The 27,143-nt window shown below is 40.4% G+C and overlaps 1 protein-coding gene across 1 annotated transcript; it reads right to left on the bottom strand.

Moving 5' to 3' along the window:
* Positions 1-57: 57 nt before the first annotated feature.
* Positions 58-27,143, bottom strand: LOC138794829 (uncharacterized). The gene is made up of 14 exons (XM_069973728.1): positions 26,828-27,143; positions 21,425-21,544; positions 20,816-20,935; positions 19,412-19,531; positions 19,197-19,319; positions 18,298-18,380; positions 14,190-14,315; positions 13,092-13,137; positions 12,770-12,903; positions 9,753-9,881; positions 7,975-8,089; positions 6,319-6,453; positions 2,118-2,243; positions 58-1,309 (listed from the first exon to the last, which is right to left on the bottom strand). The coding sequence occupies exons 1-14, from the start codon at positions 27,051-27,053 to the stop codon at positions 1,173-1,175; spliced, it is 1,740 nt and encodes a 579-aa protein (XP_069829829.1). The 5' UTR covers positions 27,054-27,143; the 3' UTR covers positions 58-1,172.

The raw sequence follows: 27,143 nt of genomic DNA, 5'->3' as shown, positions 1-27,143 counted from the left end.
ATTGCATGTGTACTAAGGAACCAGGACAACTTTCCAGTTTAATATTTAATCACTCATTGGAATTTTCCACATGTTCACAGTATGACCATATCAGTATTTAATATTATAGTACATTAAGAATAAATGCAAAGTAATAAAACCAGTATAAAACACAAAACGGTAGAACTTATAAAATCTATCCTTTAAAAGAGAAGTACAATAAAGTGGGTAATAAATAAAAAAAGAATGTGATGTGTTTTGGAAGATGCAGTTAAAGGGGAACTCTAGTGGATTTCAAATCTACTGGTGTCAGAAATAAAATTATAAATCTATATAACTTTTATTTAAAAATCCCCAGTGTTCCAGTACTTATCAGCTACTGTATGTCCTGCAGGAACTGGTGTATTCTTTCCAGTCTGACACAGTGCTCTCTGCTGCCACCTCTGTCCATGTCAGAAACTGTCCAGAGCCGTAGTAAGTTCTCATAGAAAGCTTCTCCAGCTCAGGACAGTTCCTGACATGGACAGAGGTGGCAGCAGAGAGCACTGTTCCAGACTGAAAAGAAAACACCACTTACTGCAGGGCATGCAGCAGCCAATAAGGACTGGAGATTTTTTGACAACTAATTTACAAATCTATATAACTTTCTGACACCAGCTTATTTAAAATCTATTTTTTCTCCAGAGTACCCCTTTAATGTGGAAACAAACTAAAAAAATGACACTTTTAACCAATTAAGAAAGTACAGTTTGTGTTCATAGGTACAGGAACAGTCCATTCCTGCATAGTCTCCAATATGATAATCTCAAGAAGAAAACATTGAAAGGGTATAGAAACAGTGCTTGGTTTCCCCCAGGAACAGGCCAGTTCTTGTCCAATGGTGGTTTGTTATTACAGCGAAGTTCCATTCTCATCAATGTACAAGAGCAGCACTGGTTACTAATACTAGAAACTCAACTCAAAATAAATGAGTTGTCATCTTAACGTGGATTTATTTATCGTCCTGAAGGGATGTGCTGTCAGGTGCCAATAGAGGGTTAATGCTTACTGGTAGTAGGATGCACCAACACAAGATCCACATCACTAAATATCTTCCCTATTTGGAAAAGTAAAACACTACACAGAACAGTCAGCAGGGCTTATTGCTGCCAGCCCCACTAGCCAAGACAATGTAAACATATTTTAGGAACTGGTCACTCTTTTAGGTTTAAGCTGTCTGTCTGACTTATGGCCCGTTTGAGTAACGCTTGTGTCTCTTCTGTCTGCTGACGGACTTGCTCAAGCTGTTCTTTTAGTCTACTTTGACTAATGGCGGCAGAAAATTCAGAATCTGAAAAGGGGAAAAAAAAAAGTTGTACAGGTAGGTCACAGACCATGTTACATTGTTTTCAATGCTGTTAAGGAACTAACAAGTTGATTTGAAATATATAGGTTTATAATTTGTTTATTTAAAAATCTCCAGTCTTCCAGTACTGATCAGCTGCTGTATGTCCTACAGGAAGTGGTATTTTGTTTCCAGTCTGACACATGCTCTCTGCTACCACCGCTGTCAGTGACAGGAACTGTCCAGAGCAGTAGAGGTTTTCTATGGGGATTTGCTACTGATCTGGACAGTTTCTGACATGGACAGAGGTGGCAGCAGAAAACACTGTCAGACTAGAAAGCATACACCACTTCCTGCAGAACATGCAGCAGCTGTTAAGTACTGGAAGACTGGACATTATTTAAATTGAAGTAAATTGTAAATCTTTATAAATGTCTAAAACTGTTTCAAATTATCTGGAATACCCATTTAATTGGTATTTTGACCCCATATAGTAGTATGTCCTCCAGTGCCTCTATTCAGAAATTTACTGTGTAGTACAGACCCCATGGCTCTCCCAAACAGCTGATTAGCAGGGTTGCCAAGTGTCCCTACTAACTGATAGGCCAATTAATATTTTTTAGCTTAGAAAACTTTGTAATATAACGTCATTAACCCCTTCAGCATAAGTGGTGGAAAGACTTTTTTTTGCCCTTTATTCAAGGTGTACAACGCAATAAACCTCTCCCCAGCTTGAAATGTCTGCTTACATATGACATATTACATTCAATTGTACAGAGCATATAGAAAGCAGAGGAGGAAAATCACTGCATACCTTCACTTAAAGAGCACAGGGTGGCTATTCCCAACTGCTGGAATCTCAGCTCTGGGTGACTGAGGAAACTCATGAGGTAGGTCTGAACTTCTTTCATAAACGGTTTCAGATCTCGTGCAATATGTCCTGTAATAAATTAAATATTATACATGTGATTACTGTGTAAGAGTTGCCATCGGCTGCAATAAGAAGGCTACATAACAGAAGGAAATCAAACTTAAAAGTTATACTTTTAAGTATAACTAGCCCAAAATGACCATGTCAATTCAGCATTTTTGTTTCTCCCCTTCCCCCTCTAAGAGCTATAGCACTATAATTTTTCTTTTTATCTACAAGGTCATGTAAGGGCATTTTTTTTTTTTTTTCAAAAACAAGTGTACTTTGCTATGGAGTCTTTCAATCTATGATAACATGTATGGCGGATACTCCAAATTATTATTTATAAATACTGAATATAATACTGTAACCTTTGAGGGTTTCCGTGTTTACGTAATGCACTTTAATTGAAAAGTAAAATGATACCGTTATTCTATAGGTCAGTCACAATATGCAAGTTTACACAGATTATTAATTTTATGATTTTTTTTTTTTCCATCCAAATTATTAGTAACATTGCCCTTTTGTGACTCCAATAATGTTTTATTTTATTTTTTTTGCCTATGGGGCATCATTTTTTGTGTCAAGATCTCTAGTTTTTAATACCATATTTGTGTAGATTGGATTATTTTATATATATATATATACATAAATATGAATAATGAACTGTTCTCAGCGATTGGCTGAGCAGCTGATGACGAGGCAGAGGGGGGGGGGGGGGGGGGGGCGTCTGGAGCGGTTCAGCCGGCCTCCCGAAGATGTTGTCATTGTCATAAGATGGCGGCCAAGGGTTGACACGAATGCAGTGAATATAATGCACCACACTTACGGGGGGGGACACGGGGAAGGGGGCTATTCACATACATAACATACATTACAAAGTTGTATAACTTTGTAATGTATGTTATTTTGTGAATAAATGTTTAGCGCCGCACTACCCCTTTAAGAGAAAGAGAATGCAATCGGCCTGCAAATGAATGTAGTGCCCCTGTGTTGCCCCAACGGCCAGTGCATGCTTCTGAGCTCTTAACTCTTCATGCATTGTGAGGCCATTCAATCCCCATTCACAGAATCAGTGAGGGTCCTGGTGATTTAGCTTCCAATAGCCTAACAAGCCATAAAAAAAACAAGTTCTGATGAAACTATCCCTAGCTTCACATGTACCAGATTCGCAGCGAAAATTTCATTCTGCTGTGAGTATGTAACCCGGCCCCTATAACCCCCCGAAGCATACATTACCTGCATCTGAGGCTCCCGCCTCCTGTATGTCCCGCTCAGCCAATCAGTGACTGCGGCAGGGCTAAAAGGGGCCAGCGTTACATATTTGCAGCGGAATGAAAATTTTGCTGTGGATATGTAACCCCATTTAAGATCACAGTACCAGGATTCGCAGTGTGAAATACGCTGGTACGAGTGAAGATACCCTTTAAAGGAAAAAGTATATGTTTGGTGTCTGTAATGACCCAAGCTATAAAACTATATAATTTTTACAGCACAATGAAAAGCGTAAGTTTAATATTAAAAAGAAAAAAACTTAATTTTTTTTCCATTTCCCCTTTAACCCCTAGACGACCAAGGACATACCAGTAGGGGTGTACAGATACTTCCTTTCCTATGAAGCGCAAGCCGGAGTGGAGTGCGCTTCATGGGAGGTGGGGACCGGCTGCAGTGAGCAGCCCAGCCTCACCGTTAATGACAGGCTGTAGCGATCGCGCCTTTCTGTGTAAGTGACAGAAGCAGTTGTAACGGACCACCAGAGATTTCTCACCTGCCTCCATGCGATCCGATTGGCAGGCTCAATTAGCAGATCGCCTATCACACTGATCAATGCTATGCCTATGGCATAGCAGTGATCAGTGTGTATAATGCAATAAGTGTGTAAAAAAAGAAAAAAAAATTATTACACTACCCCAAAGCCCCTCCCCCAATAAGTTGAAATCACCCCCCTTTCACATTATATAAAGTAAAACACACAAAAATAAACTTAAAATATACCGTAGCATGCGTAATTGTCCAATCTATTAAAATATAACAAGCGTCATCGCGAGCGGCGTAAACGAAAAGAGCGAAAACAGTACCAGGATTACCAATTATTTTTGTGCAAAAAAAAAATTATAAAAAAAAAAAAAAACAAACATTAGAAAATCTGTGTAAACCTGCATATGGTTGTGTTCGGACTGACCTATAGAATAATGGTATCATGTAGATTTTACCGTATAGTGCATTACGTAGACACAGGAACCCCTCAAACGTTACCATATTGCATTCTTTTTTACGATTTCACAAACTTATATCTTCATAAATAGTATATTTGGAATTCCATCATACATGTTATGGGTAGAATGAAAAACAACATTACAAAGTACAACTATTCCTGTAAAAACAAGCCCTTACATGGCCTTGTAGATAGAAAACTGAGAGTGCTAGAGCTCTTAGAAGGGGAGGAGGGAAAACGAAAATGCAAAAATGAAAATTTGCACGGTCCACTGGGTCATTTTGGGCTTGGTCCTCAAAGGGTTAAAAGAGGGTAAAGAAAAATAAATCTGAAAATGGCAGGTCTAGAGAAAGGTCTACGAAACGCATTTGAGGGTGAGGTGCAGGGGTCGTATCACAAGGGGATATGGGATTCCATGTGTTTGGCAGTGGTCTGAGGGTTTAAATTTTTTGGGTGGCAATATCAGCCATATGATGTATACTGTTTCCAAACTCAGTACCAGTTAGGTATAATATTTTTTGCACATTGCACTTTAAAGTATATGAATTGAGCCATTTAGAATCCCATTACTTATGTAATCTTCTATTTTTTTCCCCTTCTTTGTGTAATTTAATGTGATCTTGCTATGGATATTTTGTATGGTCCCCTGCACCCTGTTTTTAAGTGTCTCATGTGTATATGTAGTTTTTATGGGATAGGTTTGGGATTTATATATGAACAAAGGATTTAGATTTTGATCATATTTTTGGCATGTGATTTCTTTATCTGATTATTTAGGGGTTGTTTGTTTTGGTTGTAAAAGTAAAAGTTGTAGACCTCATATGGCTACATGGGCAAAAATAAAACAACGGTATGACTTTGAGAGTGGCAATGCAAAAAGTAAGAAAAAAAAAAAGCTTGCTCATTAAAAGGGGTTGTTTACCTTTTTTTTTAATTTTTTTTTTACTTTTATATCAATGCCAACTCGTGCTAGAAAGTGCCAGAGATTTCAGTACTTGTCATCTGCTGTATGTCTTGCAGGAAGTGGTGTATTCTTTCCAGTCTGGAGAGCAGCAGAGATTTTTTTATGGAGATGTGCTACTGTTCTGCACAGTTCCTGACATGGACAGGAGGTGGCATCAGAGAGCAACATGTCAGACTGGAAAGAATACACCACTTCCTGCAGGACATACAACACCTGATTAGTACTGGAAGACTTGAGATTTTTTAATAGAAGTAAATTATAAAATCTCTGGCACCAGTTGATTTGAAAAAAAAAAAAAAAAAAGTAAACAACCCCTTTAAGGCCTGAAATAGGCCAGTCATTAAAGGAGAAGTTTGGCCAAAATATTTTTTAATATGTTATTACATAAGGAAAGTTAGACAAATTCCTAATATACTGCTATTTTTCTAAATTTAGTAGATATACACTTATTATGGAAAATGCACATCAGGCAGACTTCAATTTCTCTTAAAAAAAAACGTGACTTAACGAATCAAATGAGGGCTGGGTGTAATTCCTATGAAGCGTCTAGCAGGAGGCGCAGTATATGGAGAAATTACATTGTAATTTCAGCACGGGCTGCAGTCATCCATAGCAGCCGTCACCCATCCATCCCGCACCGGCTCCCCTAGCCCCCCCAAGGACCCCGCCACCCTCCCCCTAGCGCAACCCCACCCCCAGGGGCCAGGGAGCGGCATCTGCTAAGCAATCAAAGACATTTGCTAACTTTGTAATGTAAATTCACTCCGCTAATGTTAATACAGGCTGATTCAGTCACTTTTACTTTTCTATCAATTTGTATTCTACAACTCCTTTCTAGGTTTTCAGATTCCAAGCTGAAAAATATTCATAGGAGGATAATAATTTGTGTTGGAAAACAATGATAAGATTTCTTCTAAGTATATTACCAGAATGTGACAGATGTTTGATAACTGTTGCAGCCTGAAAGGAGAGTTCTCTGTGTTCCAAGCGCACGGCCAGCCTCACCAGGCACCGGAGGAGTGATGCATCCTTCCTTTTAATCAGTCGTTCCTGTGTGAAGTCTGGAAAAGAAAGATTCTACTGATTCTACACACAATATTTTAGCTGGTAAAATAGAGTTGAGCAAACTCCGAGCACACTCGGGTTCGTCCACACCTATGCGTGTGGCATTTGATTAGCGGCGGCTGAAGAAGTTGGATGCCACCCTAGGGAGTCCTGGAAAACATGGATGCAGATTAAGGCTATGTTCCCACACAGAATTTTTGTTTAGCATTTTGCAACCAAAACCAGGACATGATTGAAAACACAGAAAGGCTATGTTCACACACACTTGAAATTTAGTGGATAGCCGCCATTTAATGGCAAATAATTACCGTTATTTTAAAAACGCCCATTGTTTTGAGAAAACGGCCATCCACTAAATTTCAACAGTGTGTGCACATAGACTTTCTGTGTTTTCAATCCTGTCCTGGTTTCGATTGCAAAATACTGTGTGGGAACATAGAATTCCTGGATACAGCCATAGGCTAAGAGCTGCACCCAACAACTTCAGCCATCGCTAATCAAATGCCGCACGCATTGGACAAACTCAAGCGTGCTGGGAGTTTCCTACAGCACCGCGAATCGCCTGATTTCCTATTGATTCACATTTAAATTGTCAACTGAAACAAGAGCTTTTTGCAGTCTGGGCTATTGCACCTCCACCACTGAGACCCTTGTAGAAAGCCTCTATACTCTGGAAAATGAGTATAACAAGGCATAGTCACAAAACATACAGCCTTTTAAATAAAATTTTGAATAGTTTTTTTATGTAACTTGGACAATAATATAATATTTATTGGGAATATTTTAACAAAGAATGGACATAAGACTAATATGGTTGATTCAGTCACCGAACCTCAAAAGGGGCCAAGCCCCAATTCCAGGTCATACTGCAATGTGACCTCATTCATTTGTATGAGCAATGAGATTAAGAGACAGTGTAGCCCCAGCCTTATACAGATGGTCTATCCCGAGGATATGTTGTCCATGGTATACCGGCGGGGTCACACTCCCTGCACCCTCCCAGATTAACTGTTGAAGGGAGCGCAGCCTTTTCAGTGTGTAATGCTGCTTGTCCTTGTACATCTGCACTATGCAAGGTACTGCTGTGTTGCTCCTTTCATTTGAATGGAATACTGCTGTAGTATTGTGCACCACCACAACTAACCGTACAGAGATCCAAGGACAAACATAAACATTGACGAGTGCTGTGGTCCACAACAAACAGGGTGCTAGGTGTCAGACCAACCAATCTAAGATTGATGGCCTATCCTGAGAACATTCATTTTACAGGACTGGATAGCAGCTTTAAACCAAGGCTTCTCTAACATACCAAGTTTTTCAGACTATACAACACACCGGGTTTAGTCCACTATAAACAAGAAAAAATATATATATTTCACACTAATCAAACTTTGGATGTCCATTCTGTACATAATTATGGTCTCTTAGGGTTTATGAGCATACATTGCAGGATAAGATAAATGGACTTTTAGTAAGTTAAAAAAAATATTCTAGAAAAAAATATTCTAGAACCCTACCATGTTTTGATAACTCTGCAAGACAGGATGCCACATACTGCAGCGATTCCTCATCATTGTTCGAATCAAGAAGTGAAAGTAGTAATTCCTCAAAGCACTGGCTGCCCACAATGACCTGGAGGGATTTAAGAGCAAAGAAAATCACAATAAATCGTCAAATAAAAAAATATCAATGCCTGTATATTATACAATAAACTAAAAGGGACCAAATCAGAATAATTTTGCTGATTAAAGCGACTCTGTACCCACAATCTGACCCCCCCCTCCCCCCCAAACCACTTGTACCTTCAGATGGCTGCTTTTAATCCAAGATCTGTCCTGGAGTCCGTTCGGCAGGTGATGCAGTTATTGTCCTAAAAAACAACTTTTAAACTTGCAGCCCCGTGCCTAACGGCTGGGGCTTAGAATATTTGTGCCCTAACTTTGCACCACCCCTCCGTCCCTCCTGCCCACCCTCTTCTTCATTAGGAATGCCACTGGAACATTTTCTCCCGTCTGAACATTGCACAGGTGCCTTAACCATCCAGCCCATGTGCCGTGCTGACACAGGTGATAAATAGTAGACAATCTGCCAGGAGCTTTCCTAATGATGAGGAGGGCGAGAAGGAGGGACAGAGAGGTTGTGCCAGCCTAATGCATACACAATCTAGGCCATGCCCATTGGGCACGAGGCTGCTAGTTTAAAAGTTGTTTTTTAGGACAATAACTGCATCACCTGCTGAACGGACCTCAGGACAGATCTTGGATTAAAAGCAGCTATCTGAAGGTACAAGTGGTTTGGGGGGGGGGGGGTTAGATTGTGGGTACAGAGTCGCTTTAAATGTGTATACCTCTGCAGGTGTATACAGGTGTCACCTATCACTGTACTCCTGTCTGTGTTGATTAAAAAGAGCATGCTGCCATGGCTGATATACAGACACAAAAACAGAGAAGTGCAGCATCTGCAAATGCCAGGACAAATTGCAAATCTCCTAAAGAAACACAATGCTCTTGGCATTCCATTGGATCACATAGTCTGTACCAATGCTTCTCAATTCCAGTCCTCAGGCCTCACCAACAGGTTATGTTTTGAGGATTTCCTATACACTGTCTCCCTGTCAGAGAGGGAGGCAGTGAACAGCAGCTGCTGTCACTGTCTCAGTGTCCTCCCTCACTTCAGTGTGCTGGGTTAGAAGCGCTAACCCAGCCCATTGAAGAGACTGAGGACACGTGATCCCTCGGAGGGTGGGGGCCAGGAGCAGGGAGCGTGTCGGGTTGGACTGAGATTTGATGATTCTATACATTTGGTGGTGGTGAAAATACCAAAAATGTGCAGAATCTATAACAACTTTATATTGGAAAGATGGAAAGCTATGGGTGGGCAACGTATTAATGAAAAATTAATTTGGGGGGGGGATACCCCTTTAAGCCTACACTGAGGTAACTTTATCGTGGTGGGATGGTAAAGACTATTAGAAAAAATTATGTTTTTGGCATACCATTTGATCAATCTTGTGGCAGTTCTGCAATTCTAAATATCTATGTTAGCCACATGTCTTGGCATTTGCAGTGTGCTGTTGTACTTCTGTTTTTGTGAGTCAAGTTTAAGGCCTACTAGCCGAAATAAAAACAGCAAAAAAAAAATAAAATATATATATATATATATATATAATTTTTTTTTTTTTTAAATATGTTTAATGTTTTAAACATAAAATTTTGATTTAAACAATAGGCCATTTACTAATAACAATTTCCCTTTAAATTCACATTCCTATCTTTGTAGTGTGAGGACAACATACCTCTATGTTCTCCGGTTGGCTTAGATTTTGGATGGTGCAGGATGCATGAATAACAATCACAGGGTTCGCTCTCTCCCTCTGCATCAGCATAGCTAAATGTTGAAGCATTTCTTCACACAGCAATGCATCCTGGGAAAAACAGATAAACAGGGGGATGAATGTATCCTGATAGCACCTCAAGCCAGCACAAAAAAAATGCAGTCTAAGGTTAAAATAGACAAGTTGATAGAGAGAACATCAGAGTCAGTCTTCATAAGCAAAACCAGCACTCCACCCGGAAAGCTCAGCTTACTGTCTACTATCCTACAGCCTACTATCTCCTACATGTTAGCTGCTGACACACAAACCCATCATGCTCAAAGCCTCAATAAGAAGAGGCCTCACGGTGGTTCTCTAGAAGTGTAAAGGAGCCTCATTGGGAATTCATTTCCATGTCACTTCTTTTTCCACATTGTACCACATGTCCCATTAAAATCAACAGGTTTTGTTAACAGTTTTGGGTTGTGTGAACATGGCCTAAACCCCAAGTTAAGACTGAGTGAAGGAATAGAACTCAAAACTGATTGTAGGCAAAATAACTTTACAGAATTTTTTTTACAAAATTTACAGTATATAAAAAAAAGTCTTATTTTAAATCAGCTGGTGTCAGAAAGTTATATAGATTTGTAATTTATTTTGTATTTGAAAATCTTCCAGTACTTATCAGCCGCTGCATGTCCTGCAGGAAGTCTTTCCAGTCTGACAGTGTTCTCTTCTGCCACCTCTGTCCATGTCAGGAACGGTCCAGAGCAGTAGCAAATCCCCATAGAAAACCTCTCCTGCAGGAGAGGTTTTCTATGGGGATTTGCTACTGCTCTGGGCACTTCCTGACATGGACAGAGGCGGCAGCAGAGAGCACTGTGTCAGTCTGGAAAGAATACACCACTTCCTGCAAGACATAAATCAGCTGAGAATTACTGGAAGACTAGAGATTTTTAAATAGAATGTTATATAGATTTGTAAATTGCTTCTGACACCAATTTATTTGAAAGAAAAGATTAACTCCTTAAAAGGCCTCTTGCACATAGTTTTGGTTCTGCGTTGTTATAACCTGTAATAGTTTATAGACTGCTATAAGTCTGTAGTAGAGATGAGTGTAACTTAAGCCTGCTCAACTTGTATCGTCCGGCATTTGAATACTGGTGGCTGAAGAAGCTGTATGCAAAACTAGGGGCTCTGGGAAACCATGGATACAGCCAAAGGCATGCTCGAATTGCACTCAACTATAGTCTGCAGTTGATCTCTAATATTGTACAGGCACACAGATTTTTCTCCCACCAACTTCCTATAAATCTAAGAAAAAAGCTAAACAAATAAGGGATGCGATCCATCACATGCTGTACCACAGGGGTATCTGCAATGCTTTCAGGGGAGATTACTGCCCCTTACTGGCAGGGCTGTGGAGTCTGAGTCGGAGCTAGTTTTTGCTGGAGTCAGAAAAAAATGTACTGACTCAGACTCCAGCTTTAAAAAAAATCTTTAAAAAAATGTAGAATTGAATTTTGCTATGAATTTTACAAATTTTGCTATGAATTTTACAAATTTTTCTCATGAATATATATATCATGAGCAACATTCTAATAGGACACTGGCCCTATTACATAAGGGGGGTCAGGGATTATATCAGTAATAAGACACTGGCCCTATTACATAAGGGTGGTCGGGGAATATATCAGTAATAGGACACTGGCCCTATTACATAAGGGTGGTCGGGGAAGAGTTGTCGGTCACTATTTGGCAGTTTGTTTCTGAGCTGGAAGACTGTATATGAGCAGCAGTGTAATATGGAGATATCCTGTGTAATATAGAGGAGGAGGAGAAGACATAAGAAGTGTAGCAGTAACCTCTGACCTCAGTATGGTGTTTTCTCTCTGGGAGAAGATTGTGTGTTTTGTGTTCTATGGCTGCAGCTCTGTGTGTGTGTGTGTGTGTGTGTGTGTGTGTGTGTGTGTGTGCTATGGCTGCAGTAGGTTCTGTGTGTGCTATGACTGCAGCAGGCTGTGTGTGTGTGTGTGTGTGTGTGTGTGTGTGTGTGTGTGTGTGCGTGCGTGCGTGTGCGCGCACTATGGCTGCAGCAGACTGTGTGTATGTGTGCTATGGCCGCAGCAAGCCGAGGGTGTGTGTGTGTGTGTGTGTGTGTGGTGTGCGCTATGGCTGCAGCAAGCTGTGTGGGTGTATTCTATGGCTGCAGCAAGGTGTGTGTGTGTGTGTGGTGTGCACTATGGCTGCAGCAAGGTAGGTGTGTGTGTGTGTGTGTGTGTGTGTGTGTGTGTGTGTGTGTACGCGCGCTATGGCTGCAGCTGGCTGTGTGTGTGCGTGCTATTGCGTGCCCCCACAGTGACCTTCTATATCACTGTGTGACCTCTATATCACTATGTGTGACCCCTCTCTATATCACTATGTGTGACCCCTCTCTATATCACTATGTGTGACCCCTCTCTATATCACTATGTGTGACCCCTCTCTATATCACTATGTGTGACCCCCTGTATATACTATGGCTGACATCTATATTACAGGTATCTGGCATTGTTAGCAGTGTTTGTGTATGGTGAATAGTTAGAAACATAGAAGACTGTCAGCAGGAAAAGACCACCTGCTCCATCTAGTCTAGTTGTGAGTAGTTCAGGATATGGAGGCTGGAGACTGGCTGAATCCTCTGCACACACAGCAGAATCTGCTTTATATCTTTCCTCATTCCCTCAGAAGTCGCCCCAGGATCATGTAGGACATTAGGGAGAAGCTGCTGAGCCAGTGTGATAAGTAACCCCCCGGTATATGACTGGCTATTTATGAAGGAGCAAGAGTCAGAGTTGGAGTCGGAGCTGCGGCTTACTGGAGCACCATATTGTGACACACACAGTGCCAACAGCTCTTTAACATGGTCCTGTAAAGACTTTGTGTATGGGGCCGTACACATGCCAAAGCTCTCAATCTACAAGCAGTACAGACAAGAAACACAACACACAAAAAGTTACCATATTTCCTGGAGGATGGGACATGGTGCACAGAAGGGTAATGGAAGCTTGACGGACATCTTTATTACTAGAATTCAGCAAGGTGAGGACCAAAGGCATGATGTCCATGGCGAGAAGGTGAGCCCGGACTTCAGCTTTAAAATGTAAAAAAAAACAAAACAAATAAAAAAAAAAAACAGTACAGATGAATATAAAGTTAGTGACTAAGGTTCACATGTATTTATCATAGAAACAAAAAAAAAAAACAATCTTGCAAAAGAGCGAAGAATAAAAGTAACCACATGCCTGTAGTTAGCTATAAACAACACATAAAATCTCTTACCACTTGAAGCTAGGTTATTCAAACAAAGACACGCCTGACTGGAGACCTGTAAAAATAAAAGGTACAATGAGAGAAGGAAGACAACAACACAGACAACCTGGTTTACACCAGAGACATTTATCTTTACAGCCAAAGCTCTATGTTAAAGGGGAACTCTTGCAAAAAAAAAAAATCTTTCAAATCAACCAGTGTCAGAAAGTTAGGCTGGGTTCACACTGCATTTTTGCAATCCATTTAACGTATCTGCTTTTAAATGGTTACTTTTAACGTACACAAAAACAAGGTAAACCACATTTTTGTGTACACAAAAAAATCATGTAGGAAGTGGTGTATTCTTTCCAATCTGACACAGTGCTCTCTGCTGCCACCTCTGTCCATGTCAGGAACTGTTCAGAGCAGTAGCAAATCCCCATAGAAAACCTCTCCTGCTCTGGACAGTTCCTGACATGGACAGAGGTGGCAGCAGAGAGCACTGTGTCAGACTGGAAAGAATACACCACTTCCTGCAAGATATACAGCAGCTGATAAGTACTGGAAGACTGTAAAGTTATAGAGATTTGTAAATTACTTCTGACACCAGTTGATTTGAAGGAGAAAAATCCCCTTTAAGGGTTTGAGTTTTGGTGTTAGAGAGACATGACCCATTATAACTTTGTGTTGTGTGATGTTGTCACATACCGTAATCTGTACAAAGGAAAAATAGTGATACCCACCCGGATCCTGAAATCTACTGAAGGCCTTACACCACCAATAGCTGTCGGACGAACGGATGTTCGGCCGATAGCTATTCTTCCCGACTTCGCCATACACTTGCACTTTCGATGCTCTCGCCTTTTCGGTCCAGTCTAAATTTTTGGAAAAGGAATTGTGTTGTGAGCAAGCTGAGAATCTGGCCTAACATGGGCTTGAATGCGTCTTTGTATCTCTTACAATGGAAAAGATTTGTTTAGGCCGGAGTACATTTATTGTGTCTTTATACTACTCTCTTCCTCGGAAGAAACTTCAGCTACTACAGGTAAAAGGAGGAAACTATTATCCCATGAGACAATTACATGCAGGTCATAGCCCATGTGATATATCAGGGGTGAGTGCCTTTACCTTTTGCACTGAGGAAGACATCAGAGAGACCAGCATTCGAAGCAATAACTTGTCCCCAATGGCCAGCATGGCTTTATGGTGCTCTGGATTGGCAGCAATGTTACCCAATGAAGCACAGCTGTAGTACTGCAAGAAGCAAGGAACATGCATGTGACACCAATACATCTTAAAGTGTATCTGAAGCCTTCCATACATTATTTTATGCAAATTAGTTTAGGATGCATCAGACATTATAATATACTGTGAATGTTTCTAACTTTAATTAGAGTTGAGTGAACTTGTCAAAATGTTCAGGTTAATCATCGCTATCTGAACCCGAGCGCTCAGCGTTTGATTCCCCGCGGCTTCAGAAGTTGGATGCTGCCCTAGAGCTGCCAAAAAAATATGAATACAGCCATAGGCCATAGACTGTATTCATGTTTTCCATGTCTGCCTAGAACTGTATCCAACTTCTGCAGCCGTGGAAAATCAAACACTGAGCGCTCGGGTTCAGATAGCGTTGATGAACCTGAACATTTTGACAGGTTAACTCAACACTACTTTGGACGCCACTTTTTCATTTATTTACATGTAAACCAACCAGAACCTTATATTTAGTAAGGGTTACATTTCACCTGCCGCTCTCCCTGCATAAGCATCCTGTGCAATGAGGCATATAATGCCATATAGTTTTAGCTGGCTTATACCACAAATCACTACTCTAATATATCAGTCTGCTTTTCATAACAGAATTAGTATTACTGACAGACAAGCAGTTAAAGGGGTACTATGGGGGGGACAAAAATATTTAAAATCAATTGGTGTCAAAAAGTTATACAGATTTGTAATTTACTGATGTGGCAGCAGAGAGCACTGAGTCAGACTGGAGAGAATACACCACTTCCTGCAGGACATACAGCAGCTGATAATTACTGGAAGACTGGGATTTTAAAATAGAAGTAAATTACAAATGTGTATATCTTTCGGACACCAATTGATTAGAAGAAAAATAAATTGGTGCATTACCCCTTTAAATTGTAAGAACTGTCTTAATAATATTTCTTTATATATATATATATATATATATATATTATATTTATATATATATATATATATATATATATATATATATATATATTTATTTATTAAATACACACACACACACACATATATATACACACACACACAATAGATGGATGCCCTACCTATGCTGGACACCGAAAACACCCATGGTCATAGATTCAGTGATTTCTCAGTCACTGAATTTCTTGGTCTTACACCCTTTATACCTTATGACTAAACATTTTATTTTCTCATCCTGCGCCAAAATGCAGAACCATGCGGTAACACCTGTACTTAATCATACACACGTTTCATCTGTGACACAGGAACAGTGTGTAATACATTCAGGAAATTATATTGGTATGTAAATACTGGAAAGGAACGGCCAAAAGTGATAACGCTGGATATCCTGCTGCATCTATAATCATCTTTAACATAGCAACGTATTTATTGGGGCTGCAGTGGTCAAACCCTCAAGTAATGTAGTAAGGCCTAATCTGCCCACCAATAAATAATGCCAACCAAAAAGAAAACCTAACACTGGTTTCTAGGCTCCCCTCTAGTACATTCAACATGATATACTGTACATGATCTAGATGGGTGGGTGCGGTATAAGTGACCATTGCATGGTCAAGAAATAGGTGATGTCTGACCCACACACCACCTGTTAGGGTGCCTTACCACAGAGAGATCTATCTGACAGATTTTTTAAGCCAAAGCCAGGAACAGAGTATAAACAGGGACCAGGTCATGAAGGAAAGACTGAGATTTCTCCTCTTTTCAAGTCCATTCCTGGCATTGAATTCAAAAATCTGTCAAACAAATCTCTTTGTGTAAATGCACATCAAGGAAGCACATTAAGGTTCTAAGAGTCCTAATACTAGCCTGCAGCCCATCAAATTTAACAGTAATTAAACATCTACCGAAAATACACTGGGCAGAGGTAGGTATTACACTCTACTCTGCCATCTCACCCCAGAAAGCTTGCCTTGTTCTCATTCTGGCTTCTCCAATACATATCCTTTCTTATTCCAATCTATTTCCATCAATTGTCCCCACTATACCTTATCTGAGCTTTAGCCTTATACACTCCTCATAGACCTGCCTGGAAAGACCCAGATGCATAGAACATTTGATGGAGTACTCCATTAAAAAATGTTTTCACATCAGAATGTTATACAGATTTGTAAATTACTTCTGTTTAAAGATCATCAGTCTTCCAGTACTTATCAGCTTCTGTATGTCCTGCAGGAAGTGGTGTATTCTTTACAGTCTGACACAGTGCTCTCTGCTGCCACCTTTGTTTACGTCAGGAACTGTCCAGAGCAGGAGAGGTATTCTATGGGGATTTTCTCCTTCCATAGACAGAGGTGGCAGCAAAAAGCACTGTCAGACTGGAAAGAACATGCCACTTACTGCAGGACATACAGCAACTGATAAGTACTGGAACACTGGAGCTTTTTTAAATTACTTTTGTTACAAATTTGTATAACTTTCTGACACCAGTTGAATTGGTTAAAAAAAAATCACCATAGTACCCCTTTAACCATGTGAATGGTGGCATCATCCTACAAGGGATCCAGACATAGTATAAAAACAATTCACTTATACAAAAATATCTGTGTAACATGAGCATATGTTGGGTTGGAGAGGCGTTCTATGGTCCTTATGGAGCATGGGCCCAGTAGTAACCAGATCTGTGAGTACACCACTGAGCACACTGACAGATAATCGGATTGGCAACAGGATGCACCATTTCCAACTATTTTAAAACAGGAAAACACACAGATCAAAGGGGAGATTACACAGACTGCTATGGGTGAGGTGCACCTCAAGAGATTCTTTCATCCCTGACAATTAATTGCATTCTTTACAGCTCTGACAGCTCTGTTTGTTGTGTTCACACCTTAATTCTTTCACAACATACAAAGTACAAAGAGCAACCACACTCAGATTTTAGTAGAAACGCTTCATAGACTAAACATGTAGTTTGCACGTTCAAGTTTAAAAGTAGAAGGGCAGTAACTACCTACAGGAATCATTCTGTTGTGAAACAATATAGCGAGCTAATCTTTAATAAGAATAAGTGATGACAAGTAAGACCTTAAGGACAAATTTAGGGCTCAATCATTTCTATTGGGCTATTCACAGTGTCCGTAATTCTATGGATCCACAATCCGTGCCGCAAAAAAAAAAATGGGACATGTCCTGGGACGGGCCGTAATTGAAGTCAATGGAAGAGTCAGTAATTTAATTTAACCAACACCTTACAATTTCTTTGCGGATCTGCAAAAGTTACTGAGTGCGGAAGCACTACAGACAATTTTTTGGCGGATTGTGGATATAATATATGGTCCTATAAAACTACTGAATGTGTGAATGAGGCCTAAAGTATGAATAAAGCTTCCTGCAGGGCGTGCAGCAGCTGATAAGTACTGGAAGACTTAAGATTTTTTAATAGAAGTAAGTTACATATCTATAAGTTTCTATAACCAGTTTGTTTAAAAGAATTTTTTTTTTGCTGGAGTATCCCTTTAACACTAGTGACAATATAGGAGGATAAAGTCCATTCATCCTACATTTGATGAAAGATTTTATTTGGCAAGTAAACAGCAACCTAGTGATCAATAAGTAGCTTCAACAGCTCCGCTAGTAACGTGCAAACAAATACAGGGCTAACCACAGGTGCTGGTCTTTATATCTGGCTTTGTATGATCTATGCCTGGCCCAGACATAAGGAGGTGGCCACAAGCACAGTTTATTAATATAATCTCTGGATTTTATATTTTTTAAGGTAGGTTTTTTTTCTATATGTAAATTGTGAAATGATGCTCCACAATAAACCTTTGAAATTAATAAATAATAGCTTCAGGATGACACAGGAACTTACATTATTGCCATTCTGCTTTGGTTTTAGTCTTTACTGGTTGAGAGCTAAAGTGGCGGTATTAATAATGCAGATGAAACATAACAACAAATGGACATAAAGATTATAGACCTGGAAGGGTGTAGAGTTTGGACCCTAGACCTATGAATGACACACATTTATCATATTACTGGATTATACCTGGATTTCTGAGTCTGCTGACTGTAGAAGCATGGTGAGGACTGGCAAAGCACCCTCTCGGCACAGGATGCTTTTAATCCTTTCTGTAAGGACAAAAGAACATTTGTAACATACCAAAGTAAGTGCTAGTTATTATATATTGCTGCAATCTACTGATTCAAGTACAAAGATTGGGAATTTTAGAGCTGGGGTTGGATTTGGGGTTAAGTGTTCAGGACATGTCCTGTCCATACAACAAGGGTTAGGGCATATGGACATCATACACGGGAGGTCAACCACAATCTGCCACACAGATTCTGATCCCGCCGTCCTTTTTTCAAACTGTCCTTCCGTTCCCGTGATCTGCCAAGTTCTCTCTATACGCAAATTAGGTTGATTGGTGCACTGGAGGCGGGCCTAGCTACTCCAGTACACCAATTTCTTCTTTCCAGTGTGGTGCTGCCTTATGAATCAAGTCCAGCCCTGGCCTGGCTCTGCCGCAGAGCGTAAGCTAGGGGAGGAGATATCGTGCACTTGAGGCACTGCCCCGCCTACAGTGCACCAAGCAACCTCATTTGCATATAGAGATTACAAGGCAAATTGCAGGGAACCAGATGACAGTTTAAATAAAAAAAAGCATGGCATGATCAGAATCTGTGTGGCAGCGCCCATCTGACCGCATAAAAATATTTATTTACTAACTGAAGTGGCACTTTACCACTACAACATATGACCACCTTTGCTACCTAGCACGGCTACTGGGAATAAGCAAAGATTAGAAATTTGCTCATGAAATGCAATACCTTTTTTTTTTTTTTACATTTACATTTTTTTTATATAGGTTATATCCTGGTATACTCAGGACATAAAGACCACCACAATGTAAGCCATTGCCAGTAAATAAATTATTGTACAATAACCTGATCGAGTCAAGTTCAGAATTGCTCCAACAGCGTTTTGTTGAACCCTAGGATCGTAGGACTTTGCCAAAGTTAGTAAAGGAAGAATTCCCCCAGCAATACCAATGGCCTCACGATTGGATTCTGGAAGACAGAAAATAATGATTAGTTTAAAAAAAAAAAAAAAAAAAAAAAAAAAAGAGAAATAATGCCAAAGCAATCATTTTAATTCTTGCCTGATATAGCCAAAGTCATGATGCATGCACACGAGTTACACTGCACTACCGAATCACCGGACTCCAACAGCTCCAGAACCGGCTCAAGCAGCCCCATCTGGACGACAAGCTCTTTATTCACTGCAAACAGAGATTTTCAGTTAACATCTCTATGATCTATAACTGAATACATTAAAGGGGTTCTCTGGCATCGCAAAAAACATGGACACTTTCTTCCAGAGACAACACAACTCTTATCTTTAGTTCAGGTGTGGTTTTTAATTAAGCTCCATTCACTTCAATGGAACAGAGTTGCAAAACCCCTCACAAACTGGGGACAAAATTCATGTTGTCTATGGAAAAAAGGGGCTGTGTCTTTCTAATGCTGGATAACCCCATTAAACAGTGTTTTGTAAAAAGATGGAATTAATCCCATCACATTTTCTAAATATTTTCATGACTTTCTTTTACAAAACGTTGGTGGCAGAGGGTATTTCATACTGGACTAGTTTCTGTGTGTCCATGTAAGGATCTCTATATACAGTTGACCAGCTCTACAGCTATGTTCCTCCTACTTCTCTGACTTCATTGTGGGGACATCCTGTTAATGATTCATCCCCTATCTCATCTGCTTCCCACCAGACACACAAAATATGATGTAATCAGACACACATTATTCCTTCACATCCTCCTGGATCCATTTCCATGATTTGTCTGAATACCAGGATCTCTTGACTGTTAAGATGACTACAGACAAGAGATGAGCAAATCTCAGCCATGCTTAGATTCATCTGATCCGGAGAACTCTGCATTTGATTACTGATGGCTGCAAAATTTGGATGCAGCCCTAGGGAGTCCTGGAAATATGGATACAGCCTTATTCACACGTTCAGTAAAGTTGTCCATTTTTCTGGATCTGTAATCACAGTTCAACTTAGAGCACATTGATTTCTATTGGGTTATTCACACAGTCTGTATTACTTTTGATCCGTAATCCGTTCCATAAAAAAAGGACATGCTCTAGTGCGGATTGTAATTGCGGTACGGATTACCAATAAAAGTCTATGGGATTCTTGTTTTCTTACGGACGTCACTGATGTCAAAAAACGTCCGTAAAAACCATGGATCAAAATATATGCAAACTAGTACTATTCACATTTTACATTCACATTCACGTAGTTCACATTTTCCGGAAACTGATACAGAAATGGAAACGGATGCAAATACGAATGAGGCCTAAGGCCTGTGACTGTATCTAGGTTTCCCAGGCAGCCTTAGGGCTGAATTCAACTTCTCCAGCTGCTGGGAGTCAAATGCCGAGACAAACAAAAAGTACATATCAAGCGAGATTTATTCTGCAGCTTCTGACACAAAGGCTTAAGATAAGGTAGAACACATAACTGTGTGTCATAGCACAGGACTTACAATTTCCTTCAAGGAGAAAGTTTACAAGAGATAAAGAAGACATCTGCTGAACCTCCAAGTCACTGGACTGTAGCAATGGGTGGTATGGCTCTAGGAACTCTGGCGGCAGCTGTGTATTCACTATGGATATAGGAAGAAAAAAAAATACATACATACAAATATAAGTAAAGAGCAGAAGACACAGAAAGGCTATGTTCACGCACTGTTGAAATTGAGAGGATGGCCGCCATTTAATAGCAAATAATTGTCGTTATTTTAAAACTACCGCCGTTGTTTTGAAAGAACAGCCGTTATTTGCCAATAAATGGCGTCCATCCGCTAAATTTCAACAGTGCGTGTCTTTAATCCATTTTTTGGTTTCGGTTGCAAAATACTGAGCAAAAATACTGTGTATTAAAGTCTAAAAGTGAATTCAAAAAAGTTTGGTTGTGTGCTCTGCAGCAGAAGTTGGGTATTACAGGCTCACAGGCACACATAATGAAATAAAAATCCATGTAAATTTATTGATCTTATTTGATTTACCAGAAATATCCAATCAAACATTTACTGTCTTAATGCACATGACGTATATTGAACAGAGATGAAAAGAATCAGTATTGAGACACTCACTGTGCTGGCTCATGTGCAGGTAGTACAGCGCAGCAGAATGTTGGAGGTCAGCATTTTCTGAAAACGCCAGGATCATCAGGGCATCCAGAGTTTCTTTTCCCACCGGTGATTCATTAAGTCCTAAATATAAAATAAATACAAAATGTCAGATATACCTATGTGATCTGGTTAACATGCCCAAAGTGCTGCCATAAGAACTGCCCTTGACTGTCAGAAGGTAACATGAAGGTGATAGGTGCCAACAGAGATCACTCATCGCTGCCCTACTATATAACAGTGCCTATATCTGCTAATAAGCTGAAAGTGCACGTTATGAACAGCACAACCCTCCAGACACACACAACTGTGATCCTATTTTTCCTATGGCTGTAAACAATTGCGAGTGGGGACTTATGAAACATCCCGTCTGCCAAACACAGGCTTTTCTATATGTATGTCCACACAGACTGTACAAAAAAAACTTTATTTCTCAGTGTAGGTTCTTCTTACATACGCCTTGAACCCAAAAAGGTCATTCAAACAAGTCAATCTACCAAGAAATGCTTTATGAGCTTCTTTTTTTCCAGAAGACATACAATCCTTACATTTTCTAAGTAACCCTCTCTCTGTTATTAGCACCGTATAGGTGCACACAAGGATAATAATTTCAATAGCTGCAATTTCCTGATAATATATTATATGCTGTAGTATATTTTGTATATTCTTTTTTACATCTTTGGCTGTGCATACAAGCATAGTATGGTCGCATTTTTGTCTATAGGCCCAACCTCAGATCTTATGACCCGAAATGTCAGCATCATATTGATAAGCGAGTCATAAGACTTACATTTGGACCAGGATTTGCAGCCATAATTTGGATACAAAATGCCACCTTATTTGTTAAACTAGCCTTTATAGTCCAGATGGGCGTTTTGTTTCCATTCACAAATGGTCTGTGAAGGCTGATGTTGTCGACAACGTCAATCACCAAATTCTCACACATCCTATGACACTATTCGTGGCCTGGTTTAGGCTTCTATTTATGGAAGGGAAATCTGTTGTTAGGCATTGATGACTTTCCAATAACTGGCATGGACATTCATTCACACTGCATTAAAGGAGGATTCCAGGATTTTTTTTTCTACATTTCATTAATAAAGTTATATAATGTTATTAAAGGGAAACTACCAACTGCAAACAATGTTCCACACTCCTTACATGGCTATACAGTATAACCATGTGAGTAGTCAGACTATCTATACCTGTATTGCAGTTGTTTGAGGCTGCAATCACTAAAATACAAAAACAGATCTGTATTGTAGCATGAAAGTGTCCTAGAGGTGTGGCCAGAGAACTAGACTACACATTATTGCCCTGGCCACACCTCTATGAGACTTCAGAGCAGTAAAAAAAACATCTTAAAGTGATTACAGCCTTAAAAGGTATTATATTATAAAAGGTATGGTGTTACAGCTTACATAGGCATGCCTTCATGTAAGCAGTTTGGGACTGCTTTTCTAGCGGTCAGTTTCTCTTTTAAGAAAATGGAAATTTATTTATTTACATTTTACTGGCAGCAGTAAGGGGCGTCATGGCACTGGTGTCTGGAACTGCAGGACTGTTCAAGCCCTTTCCCGGGCACAGTTGTACTAGCAATATTAAGCCTACCCTAGTGTTTATTATAATGCATATTATTAGTATAGAAATAAACATTACAACTGGGCAAGGAGCCTGTGTCTATCACATTGCATCGGTGGCCCAGTGCAGCAGAGGGCATAACTGTCAATCACCACTGGCTCTGCTCCGGGCTTAGGGCCCTATCACACAAAGATGATCATGCGAAAAAAAAATTATTAAGTCATTCAAACTGAAGCTAGAATCTTTCCGTGTATGCAGCCAACGATCAATCGATTAATGAAAATTAATTTGTATGTCGTTAAAGGCATCTTTTGAGCTGATGATAGAACATTATTATTCGTTCACAAATCTTTCAGTGTACTACACATTGTTCATTCGTAATTACAAACGTTCGCTGATTAGAATATATGAACAATCGTAATTGTGATTGTAATTAACGACTATAGTTCCGTGTATTATGGTGAATGATCTCAGGCCGTTCCCAAAAGTGCTCGTTTGCAATTGCTTATTGTTAAATCGGTGGAAATAGAAAAATGCTTTGTCTAATAGGAACCTTACTGTCACAGGCTGTTTCCCTAACTATAATGCGTATACTAATACGCATTTGAAGAGATGTTAGTGGAAGCTCAATATCACTAGCGCAACTGCCTGGAGCAGGGCTTGAACAGTCCTGCAGTTCTCAACACAGCCTTGTCACCCCTTACTGCTGCCTGTCAATGTAAAAAACATTTCTTTTCATTATATAACTTTGTACCGTTTTATTTTCCAGAATACCCCTTTAGGTGTGAAAGACTCATTCTCAAGCTTTTTAAAAAAGGATCAGACTCCATAAAGCCAGGAAAACACTTTTCCATTAAAACTTTTGTGGAAGGTTTTCCTGCTTTTCCATGCAGCTGTTCAAACAGGACATAAATGATCAAAGACAATCATTCTCTCACAAAGGATTGTCCATGGATGAAAGATCTTTCCTGTCCAACAACTGACTAAAAAATTTGAAACACAGCCGACAAACAGTTGTTTTGGTTCAAATTTATCAATGTTAATGTACACAGGTACTTAGATTATGACTAGAGATGAGCGAACCTCGAGCATGCTTGAGCTCATCCGAACCCGAGTGTTCGGCATTTGATTAGCGGTGGCTGCTGAACTTGGATAAAGCCCTAAGGCTATGTGGAAAACATGGATATAGTCATTGGCTGTATCCATGTTTTCCAGACAACCTTAGGGCTTTATCCAACTTCAGCAGCCACCGCTAATCAAATACCGAACGATCTGGTTCGGATGGACTCGGGCATGCTCGAGGTTCGCTCATCTCTTATTATGACATAAGGGTTTCCACATCCAACTGCCACCCCCCTGCAAGAGAGAATTGTTCTCTATTCTATCTATATTGATAAAGAGGGATCACATATGCTGTCAGATATTTATTGTCAGCAACAATTGCTTTACAATAGAACCTATTCAGTGACTGGGGGCTCCTCTAGTCAGACAGGCACCAATTTTAATGGTGATGGACAGGAAAATGGGTTGTCCAGGAAAGAAATCACTGACTGCAATGGCCAACTGATGCACCAAGTAACTGGCTTTTCTCTCTGCATTTTTGAATTGGTTAATTTTCTTTACCATACAATTACTTGTATAATACAATGCAATGCATCTTAATTCCAGTGTATTGTCCCTTCTAGTGCTATCTTTTCCTATAACTAAGAAAGGCCACTGGTTAGCACCTGCTCTCTATGCACTTCCTGTACCATACAGCTTAAAGGGGTACTTTGGTACTAATTTGTTAAAAAAAAAAAAAAAAATTGACGGAAAGATATACAAATTTGCAATTTACTTCTATCTAAAAAAAATCTCAGGTCTTTCAGTACTATCAGCTGCTGTATGTCCTGCAGGAAGTGGAGGTTTCTTTCCAGTCTGACACACAGTGCTCTTTGCTGCCATCTCTGTCCATGTCAGGAATGTCCAGAGCAGCAGCAAATTCCCATAGAAACCCTCTCCTGTTCTGGACAGTTCCTGACATGGACAGAGGTGGCAGCAGAGAGCACTGGGTCAGAAAATACACCAGTTCCCACAGAACTTACAGCAGCTAAGTAGTACTGGAAGACTTGAGATTTTTTTTTTTTTTTTTTTAAACAGAAGTCAACTACAAATCTCTTGCACTAGTTCATTGTAAACCTTTTTTTTTTTTGCTGGAGTATCCATTTAAACAATGATGTAAGTATACACATACATGTGATAACACATGCACCAACACAGAGGTGACTGACCTAACAGATGAACAACTGTGCTATGTTTTGCAGCTACAGTCACATCTATAGTGTAGCCTAGGTTCAGGGTACACATCGGCATACCAGCATCAGAACACACTTGGCTTTACATGTCTAGAAATGGACCACAAGTAGTCACTACTAGACTGTTTGTGGTCCACTAAAATGAAAGCACTTAGATGTCAAAGATGCACAGCGGTATATGTCAGTATACCCTTCTGCCAGTAGGGTGACGTATATTACGGATGTAGGTTACTTTACAGATGTACAGAAATAATACATTCCATTTCTATTGCTACAGTGCCAGAGAACTACAATGACACTTGTATACACTGGCATCAATATATCTTCCGAATATACAGTATATAATTCACACATCTCCGTCTCCCAAGTGTAGAGAAGAGAAAACCTGCAGTTACGTTCGGTAGGTAAAAGGTTATGTGTTTTGTGTTCTCTTTTACCTACACAATATCCTGTGCTTGCAGTACAGCAGCAATGACCTAACCGTTTCATTGACTTTGCACACATATAGGATGAGTGACCTCTGGGAAGTTTGCTTATCCAGGTGTGTAAACCATTTTCCACAAGGATCTCAAAAGTGACCATATCTAACATAGGTAAAGTGACAAAATGCTGAAAATGGAAATCATGCCCGTCTGATGCTGCTAAAATGGCTCCAAATCTAGATGATGTAAATGCAAAGCCAGCCATCTTTAATGGCAGCACAGCATCATATGTAAATAGTAACATCTGTCCAAGAAATATCCTGCGCCTGGTAACAATGTATCTTTATATACAGACTAAAGCCTGCCTATTCCTCCTCCCCATTATACAGATGTGTGCCATGTATCTTCCCCACACATGACAATACTCATTCATAAGTCAGTAGCCACCTCCACAGACAACCATGGAGATTTAAAGTGACATGCACAGTATTTCTGCTGCCAGTTCCTGTAACTAAGCAGAGGAGTGCTCTCACAGGTGAACAAACACGTGTGGAAAGGGATAAACACACAAGACAAGCCCATCCCCCTATCTCCTCCAGGATGTAGGTCCTATGAACCATGGCAATGATGCAAGACCCCTGGACTGTGGTCACACATGCAGTATGGATGCCCCCCAGCAGTGTGCTGGATGCCCCCCCCCCCCCCCCCCGGTAGTGTACCTGATGCCCCCAGCAATGTACCTGATGCCCCCCACCAATGTACTGGATGCCCCCATCAAATTACTGGATGCCCCACAGCAATGTACCTGATGCCCCCCAGCAGTGTACTAGATGCCCCCAGCAATGTACCTGATGCCCCCCAGCAGTGTACTAGATGCCCCCAGCAATGTACCTGATGCCCCCCCAGCAATGTACCTGATGCCCCCCCAGCAATGTACCTGATGCCCCCCCAGCAATGTACCTGATGCCCCCCCAGCAATGTACCTGATGCCCCCCCAGCAATGTACCTGATGCCCCCCAGCAGTGTACTAGATGCCCCCAGCAATGTACTGGATGCCCCCAGCAATGTACCTGTCTCCATGTGGTTGAGGAACTCCTGGGCAGCTTGCTTCTCATGGCTCAGAAGGACAGGCTGATAGAGCTGCTTCACCTTGGAGCGCCTGGGGTTCAGGCAGCAGCACTCACTAAGGAGAGCTGCCCATTCCTTCATGTGATCCATTATCCTGGAGGACAATCTCCTGATGAAGTGGATGAAATCCTGCAGCAGCTGAGCGCATCTGTCACACAGGCGACCCATCCTGCTGCTGCTGCTGCTGCTGGACACCACTGCACGGGCTCGGGGATGCTGTGTACTGCCTGCTGCTAATGCCCTGCTCACATTGCCTGC

Source organism: Dendropsophus ebraccatus, chromosome 6, assembly GCF_027789765.1.
Source record: "Dendropsophus ebraccatus isolate aDenEbr1 chromosome 6, aDenEbr1.pat, whole genome shotgun sequence".
In the NCBI taxonomy this organism is placed as follows: domain Eukaryota; kingdom Metazoa; phylum Chordata; class Amphibia; order Anura; family Hylidae; genus Dendropsophus; species Dendropsophus ebraccatus.
This window is presented reverse-complemented; position numbering and strand designations above follow the sequence as displayed.

What these genes read in the sequence shown, in the direction of transcription:
- LOC138794829 (XM_069973728.1), bottom strand. Translation starts at nt 27,053, where the DNA reads ATGGGTCGCCTGTGTGACAGATGCGCTCAGCTGCTGCAGGATTTCATC. An exon ending in CCTCAACCACATGGAGACAG is followed by an intron (nt 21,545 to 26,827) that starts GTACATTGCTGG and finishes TTTTATATTTAG; the next exon opens with GACTTAATGAATCACCGGTG. An exon ending in CCTGCACATGAGCCAGCACA is followed by an intron (nt 20,936 to 21,424) that starts GTGAGTGTCTCA and finishes CTATATCCATAG; the next exon opens with TGAATACACAGCTGCCGCCA.